This window comes from Danio rerio, chromosome 19 (assembly GCF_052040795.2).
Source record: "Danio rerio strain M-AB ecotype USA chromosome 19, GRCz13ab, whole genome shotgun sequence".
Taxonomy (NCBI): domain Eukaryota; kingdom Metazoa; phylum Chordata; class Actinopteri; order Cypriniformes; family Danionidae; genus Danio; species Danio rerio.
The window spans coordinates 25376218-25384565 of record NC_141039.2 but is presented as its reverse complement, the minus strand read 5'-3'; the positions used below and the strand labels follow the sequence as shown (position 1 = coordinate 25384565).

At 36.2% G+C, this 8348-nt stretch overlaps 1 protein-coding gene across 1 annotated transcript; it reads right to left on the bottom strand.

Moving 5' to 3' along the window:
* Window positions 1–1982: 1982 nt before the first annotated feature.
* Window positions 1983–7665, bottom strand: LOC147832557 (E3 SUMO-protein ligase ZBED1-like). The gene is made up of 2 exons (XM_087295745.1): window positions 6258–7665; window positions 1983–4782 (listed from the first exon to the last, which is right to left on the bottom strand). The coding sequence occupies exons 1-2, from the start codon at window positions 6389–6391 to the stop codon at window positions 3978–3980; spliced, it is 939 nt and encodes a 312-aa protein (XP_087151871.1). The 5' UTR covers window positions 6392–7665; the 3' UTR covers window positions 1983–3977.
* Window positions 7666–8348: the final 683 nt, after the last annotated feature.

Sequence of the window (8348 nt, the reverse complement as noted above, 5' to 3'; positions counted from 1 at the left end):
TAACTGTACAGTATGTATACACTTGAAGTCAGAATTATTAGCCCTCCTGAATATTAGCAACCCTATTCCTCCACAATTTCTGTTTCATGGAAATATTTTTTTAACTTATTTCTGAACATAATAGTTTTGATTTCTCATTTCTAATTACTGATTTCTTTTATCTTTGCTATAATTACAGCACATAATATTTGACTAGATATTTTTCAAAATACAAGCATTCAGATTAAAGTCCAATTCAAAGGCTTAGTGTAATTAGGCAAGTCATTGTATGACAGTAGTTTCTTCTGCAGACAATCAAAAATATATATTGCTTAAGATTATATATTGCCTAATAATATTGACCTTAAATTGGTTTCAAAATATTTAAACCTGTCTTTATTCTAGCTAAAATAAAACAAATAGAAGAAAAAATATTTTAGGAAATACTGTTAAAATTCCTTGCTCTGTTAAACATAATTTGGGAAATATTTATAAAAAAAAAAAATCTCAGGAGCACTAATAATTTTGACTTCAACTGATAATCGTTTTGAATAATCGTGATCACAATTATGACCAAAATAATCGTGATTATGATTTTTCCCAAAAGCGAGCAGCCCTACTATTATACAGTTGTATAATATGTATTTTTAAGTACAAAAAAATCTAAACACATGCTTAAAATTCCAACATAATAGTAAAAATAATTAAAATAAATAACTTTAAATAATTATTTAAATTTTGCTCACTCACGCAATGTGCTTGTCAACGTGTTGTAAAGGCAAAATCAAAACAAAAATGGCAGAGAAACGTAAATGCAGTGATTCTTCAGAGGTGAAGAAAAAGATATACATATATATATACATAGTATATACATACATATACACAGTACATATGTGTGTGCGTGCGTGTGTATTTATATGGTGGGGGGGCTCCAATGTTTGTATATGTTCATGTGGGGGGGCCCCAAAGTAAAAGGTTGGGAACCACTGGCCTAGTGGACCAAGCACGTGCATGTTGTTACTGTGCTTCAAATAATTTTTGGGTTCAAATCCCGACTTCTACAAATACTCCAAAATCATGATTTTATGTATTTTAATCATGTTACTGTTTTATGGTGTAGTCTAGATATAGCTGCTGATACGGCATCAATTTAGCACAATTTAACACTGTAAAACAATAATTAGTATTTTTACAGTACTGTGGTGGTTTGGTTTGGGGTTTTGGGTAGTCATTAATAAAATACAATGGAAATTTTAATTAATAATATAAATAATTCTAGTTAACTTCTGGCCAGAACTGTATGTGGTCTAACAACAACCCTGTTTTATGGCAAAGTGATTATTTGGATGTCTGACCAATGTTAAAACTAAACATTACAAGAAAAAAGCATTTCGAACTGATATTAAAACAGTTCAAAACAACTGTATGAGCCTGGATTCAAACCCACTTACCCTGCATGGTAGTCAGAAACCCTAACCACTCCACTGAGTCACTTGAAGGTTTATTTCAACAAAGTGGGGTTTAATACCTCAATTTGCTAAACTGTTATTTGTTGAAGCTGTTCCAGGTCAATACATTAAAAAATGACCACTAGGTGTCACTGCAGAGTGGGAAACGTTTCAAAGCTTCGTCACAATTGCTTCGACTGTTTCAGTGTTTCATGAAGCCTCACTTTGCCCACCACTAGTTATAGTTTGAGATGTAGTTATTGTTGTTTTTATAGTAGTAGTAGTAGTAGTAGTAGTAGTAGTAGTAGTTGTTGTTGTTGTTGTTGTTGTTGTTGTTGTTGTTGTTGTTGTAGCAGTAGCAACTGATTCGGAGCAGTGTGTTCTTCAAATCGAAGATGGCTGTAGTGAAAAACCCTGGCTTTTTATAGTGGGTTAGGACTGGCCTGATTGGTGATCATACGTAGCTAATGCAGAACCAGCCATGTTCAATCATAATCTAGTGATCCTCTCGAAATTAGTTTATAAATAAACTTCGATAACCCCAATCACTCCATACATAATACACATTTATGCACATACACCTATGCATTTACACACATGATACACTCCATACATATACACACGTTACATTCTATACATATACACACATGATACACTTCATACAAATACACACATGATACACTCCATACAAATACACACAGATGATACACTCTATACACATATGCATATATTACACTGCATACGTATACAAACTTAGTACACTCGACATATACACACGATAAACTTTATACAAATGTACACATGATACACTCCATACATACAGTGTATGCATACATGAAACACTCTATACATATGTGTATCGCATGATACACTCCATACATACACACACTCCATACTTATGCACAATTGATACACTTCATACACACATGTCAGGGTCTGTATAGAACCCACGTCTCTGGCGTGAGAGAGTCACTTAACCACTGAGCTACTGGGAGTTGATAACCCCAAACACTTTTAACATACACACACATGATACACTCCATACATACGCAGACGACAAACTCTGTACATATGCACACGATACATTCTATACATATAGGTGATACACTGCATACACATGATAGACTCTAAAAAAATCACACATGATACAATCTATACATATACACACACATAATTCATTCTATACATACACACACACGATACACTCCATACAAATTCACACATGATACACTCTGTGCATATGCAAACATGAGACACTCCTTGCATATTCATGCACACATGACACACACACACACACACACGGTACACAATATACACTATATACATATGGACAAATGATACACTCCATACAGATGGACACAAGGTACACTCCATGCATATGCATGCACACCTGATACGATCCATGCTTATGCATGCACACATGATAAACTTTATACATATGATACACAAGATGCACTCCATATTCATGATACACATATTACATTCTATAAATACACACACATGATACACTCCATACAAATATACTCAGATGATACACTCCACACACTCTATACATATGCACACATGATACACTCAGTACGTAAATGTCAGGGTCTGGGATAGATCCCGGGTCTCTGGCGTGAAAGGTGAGTCACTGAGCTATTGGGAGTTGATAACCCCAAACACTTTATACATTCACACACATGGTAAACTCTATTTATATGCACACTCCATTCATATGCACACATAATACACTCCATACATAAACAAAGATGACAAACTCCATATAAATAATACACTTTATACATGTGCACTCATGATACTCCTCATAGATATGTACACAGGATACACTCCATACAAGTATACAAGTATACACATGATACAGTCTATACATACACACACTATACATATACACACATAATACAGCCCATATATATGCACACATGATACACTCCATACTTATACACACATTACACTCTATACATATGCATGCACAACTGATACACTCCATGCATATGCTTTCACACAAGATACGCTCCATAGACATGATACACTTTATACATATACACAGACATGATACACTCCATACAAATACACACAGATGACACTTCATACATGTCAGGGTCTGGGATAGAACCCCGGTCTCTGGTGTTAAAGGTGAGTCAAATACACCATACAAATACACACATGATTCACTCCATGCATATACAAAGATGATACACTCCATACACATACGCACAAGATACAATCTATACGTATACAAACTTGGTACACTGTACATATACACAAGTGCTGTCAATCGATTAAAAAGAATTAACTAATAAATTGCACATTTTTTGTAATTAATCGAGATTAATCATGATTAAAATACTGACATTTGTAATTCTGTATATTCAAATGTAAAATGTAAATTGATGTAAACTCAAGACAAAGAAACTAATTAAATTCGAAATACATTTTTTTTGTTTAATTTGTAACAGATTTCCTCATTTAAACTACATAACAAAAAAAAACTTAAATATTGTCAAACTTAACTGTTGGCTTAAAAGGCATGTAAGTCCCGTTTGAATTTTAAAACAATAAATGCCAATAAAAACAAACAAACAAAAAAAGATTTCCATGCTGGATTTTAGGAGGACTGCAAAAAATCCAAAATATTGGCACTGGAAAAACTATTATTAGTAGATTATGAGTAGAAAATAATTTGCTTAGTCCTCCTTTACTTTCAGTCAGTTGCTGAGACAGTCTGTTGACATAATCTGGGGACAATGTGGCCCTTTTCTTTTGGATGATGTGACCTGAGAGTAAGAACAGTCTCTCACAGGGCACAGTGGTAGCAGGAGTTGACAGATACTTGTGTGGTATTAGTGCCAGCCTAGCATGCGTTGCTTCTCTCTTTGACCACCACTGTAGTGGACAACCCTCCATTTGCATTTTGGGCTCTGCTTTGTAGCGGTTCAGACATTGTTCTATGGACTCTTCTACTTCATCTGATTCTGAATCGGAAGTAAATAACAAGACGGAGATTCTTCTCTTATTTGGTGTCTGTTGGTCTGTTGTCTCTTTAGACTCTTGTTTTCCAAGAGTTTCTGTCATTAACAGCTTGCTTACTGAAGTCCACACCTCATTCCTTTCATCTTTGGAAAGACACTTCAGGTCTTTAAACCTTGGGTCAATTACAGTAGCGATCTTCAGCCATGTGAGATTAGTGCTGTCTTTCCTTTTAGATAGGTCTGAGGTAAAATCCTTTTTGAATTTAACTACATAGGCTGGATCATCCTCTGTCCGTTCCATAATTTTGAACAAGTGGCACATAGCTGGCAATACCACTGAACAGGAGATGAACTGCTCTCCTCTTAGCAGTTCAGTTATGTGTCTGCAATAGAAAACACAAGATGTTGGTAGAGCTGCACACTTAATCGTATAAAAATCGCGATCTCGATTCGACCCCCTAGACAATCTTAATCCAGCATTTCTACAATTCAGTCAATCTAATTTTCAAGTACAGGAGAGAAGCAATAGTGGCCGCACAAGTCTTCACATTGTTTTACATACGTTGTTCAGCAACATGGACACCTCCAAATGGTGTTGAAAGAGTCACATGCTGTATTCATAAGATATAATTCGCCCCAAAAATGTAATTTCTGTCTTCATGTAATGTATTTGTGACTGTAAAATCACACGTGATGTGAGCTGACAGTTAGCTGTTACCACAGAGAGGGCAGGCGCGCCTCTGAATGAAGTCTACTTTAGTAAACAGAAGCTGCATAGGCTGTGAATAACAGGTAATAAAGTTGTAAAAAAAAATTCAGTTTGTGGCAGAGTGATCGTTTGGGAGCCGCGCAAGGAGTGAACCGCTCTTAGCAGTGAAAATGAAACTAAAAGTGAAAGTGCACACAGTGTTGCCAGATAGCTGACTAATTACAGCCCAAAAAGTATCCAAAACCCGCCGAAATGCAACAATACCCACCCAGTCTTCTATATTCATGAAAATCACGTGCAGAAAATGACTGATTGTAAGCATATGTCTCAAACACAATAATTAAACATCAGAATTATCATCAGCATTAATGACCAGGACAAATCTAAAGTCTGTTCAAATCCACCATTTCAAGACTATACAAAATTTAGCATCTTAACCAACAGTACAGACACACAAAGCCTATTGCTGTTTGAGAATATCAATAATAATAGCCCTCTCATATTAACCTTTATTTTACATCTAAAATATCCTGAAAAAAACGTGATCTTTATTTCAGGCAAAAAAAATCGTGATTCTCATTTTAGCCAGAATTGCGCAGCTCTAGATGTTGGTATCAATTGCAAACAAACTTATTTTGTGCCAGTATGTAACATGTGCACTTACACACACACTGCACTCTCACACTCACTCATACTCACTTACACACACTTGGGAGAGATATATCTAGAACTCAGTTGCATATTATGTTGCTCTATCATAATATATTATTGTATTTCATTTACATGACATTGTTCAACACCAAATTTATTTCCTCTAAGGCTTTTTTAATATTGTTTTACACTAATCTTATCTTAACTTATTTTTATTTTATGCCGCATGCCTTGAAAGCGGACACGCACACACACACTCACACACAAACGCACGAGTTGGCAGCGGACAGCATGCTCGCACACAACGCACGCGTTGATAGTGGATAGCGCTCGCATACACACACACACACACACACACACACACACACACACACACACACACACACACACACACACATACAGAGAGAGAGAGAGAGAGAGAGAGAGAGAGAGAGAGAGAGAGAGAGATTGGGGGATAGTGTAACAAGACAAGAGACAGAGAAAATAATATTAACCTACCTGCAGGTTTCAAGTAGTTCCTCCAGCTTTTGCAGTTTGGAGAGCTCCTGTGCAGTGAACATGGCAACATTGCTCCTTTGCTGAGCCAGGGTAGTGGTCAGTGAAGATTTGTTTAGCTGAATTCGCTTAACCATCTCCAGGGTAGAATTCCATCTTGTTGTAACGTCCTGAAAAAGAGATTCTTGTTTCTGTCCTCATCCCACTTGCTGCTGCATCAGTCCATGAGTGTTGTATGGACTGTGCTTAAAGTGTCCAACAATCTTACGACATTCAACTAGGACACTTTCAAATCCACTGCTGTGAATAGAAACCACACACTCCACACATTCCATACATTTGCACACATGATACACTCTATACATATACACACGATACACATATTACATTCTATACATATAAGCACATGAGACACTCCATACAAATGCACACACGATACACTCTATACATTTTGCACTCATGATACAATCCATAAATGAGCACACTTCATAAATATACACAGATGATACGCTCCATACACAATACATTCCCTACACTCTATACATACACACATGATACACTCCATACAATCTGTACATATGCATACATGATACACTCCATATATTATCACACATGATACACTCCATACATTCTGTACATATGCATACATAATACACTCCATATATTAGCACACTTGATACCCTCCATACACTCATGATACTTTCCATACATAAGCACACATGATAAGCCAAACACTTTTCATACATACACATGATACATTCCATATAAATGCACACATTATACACTCCATACAAATATACAAATACACATCATCTGTGTATATTCCATACATATACACACACATGATAAACTCCATACAAATACACACATGAAACACTCTGTACATATACACATATGATACACTCCATACATATACAGTCCATACACATGCACACATGATACTCCATACATATACATACATACATACACTTCATACGTTTACACACATGATACACTCCTGCCAGCATCTGGGATAGATCTCGGGTCTCTGACGACTTGAACTTGAAGTTACTGGGAGTTGAACATGATACATTCTATACAAATACACTCCATACATTTGCACTCATGATACACTCCATAAATGAGCACACTTCATAAATATACACAGATGATACGCTCCATACACATGATACATTCCATACACTCCATACATACACACGATACACTCCATTTATATGCACATGAAACACTCTATACATATGCACACGATTCACTCCATACATACACACGATACACTCCATACAAATACACACATGGTACACTCCATACGTATACACAGATGATCCATTCTATACAAATACATATAGTCTCTCTATACATATACACTCCTGTCAGGCTCTAGAACCCAACAGAACCTGAGTCTCTGGCGTGTGAGGTGAATCATGTTTCCACCTGAGCTACTGGAAGTTGATAACCCCCACTCTATGCATACACACATTGTCACAATCAGATGAATCAATGGACAAAGTCTGGTGATTTCAACTGCAAGTGATTTAATAAGTAATCAAAATAACAAGGTGAAGATCAATGGTGCAACTAGAACCAGAACAAGGGAAATGCAGACACAGCACAGATCAGATCAGAAAGTTCAGACAAACTGACAAGGATTCTGGCAAAACACAGAGACAACATGAACACACACAAGTAATGAACTGACAATAAGGAGCTGGATCCAGCTCTTAATATAGAAGTGCTGAGTATGCACAGTTGCGACTGCTAATTAGAACAGCTGATCCAAGTCCATATGATAACCATACAAACACAACCTGACATGTGAAAGGCACAACAACCTCACGTGACAATAACAAACAAGACAGAAAGAGCGCATGCACCTGCAACCATGACACAAATATGATGCACTCTATATGCATGACACTCCATACATATGCACTCATGATACACTGCATACAAATACACACCATACATATAAACTTTGTACACACACACACACACACACACACACACACACATATATATATATATATATATATATATATATATATATATATATATATATATATATATATATATACACACACACACACACACACACAC

What these genes read in the sequence shown, in the direction of transcription:
- LOC147832557 (XM_087295745.1), bottom strand. Translation starts at nt 6,391, where the DNA reads ATGGTTAAGCGAATTCAGCTAAACAAATCTTCACTGACCACTACCCTG. An exon ending in GAACTACTTGAAACCTGCAG is followed by an intron (nt 4,783 to 6,257) that starts GTAGGTTAATAT and finishes TTTCTATTGCAG; the next exon opens with ACACATAACTGAACTGCTAA.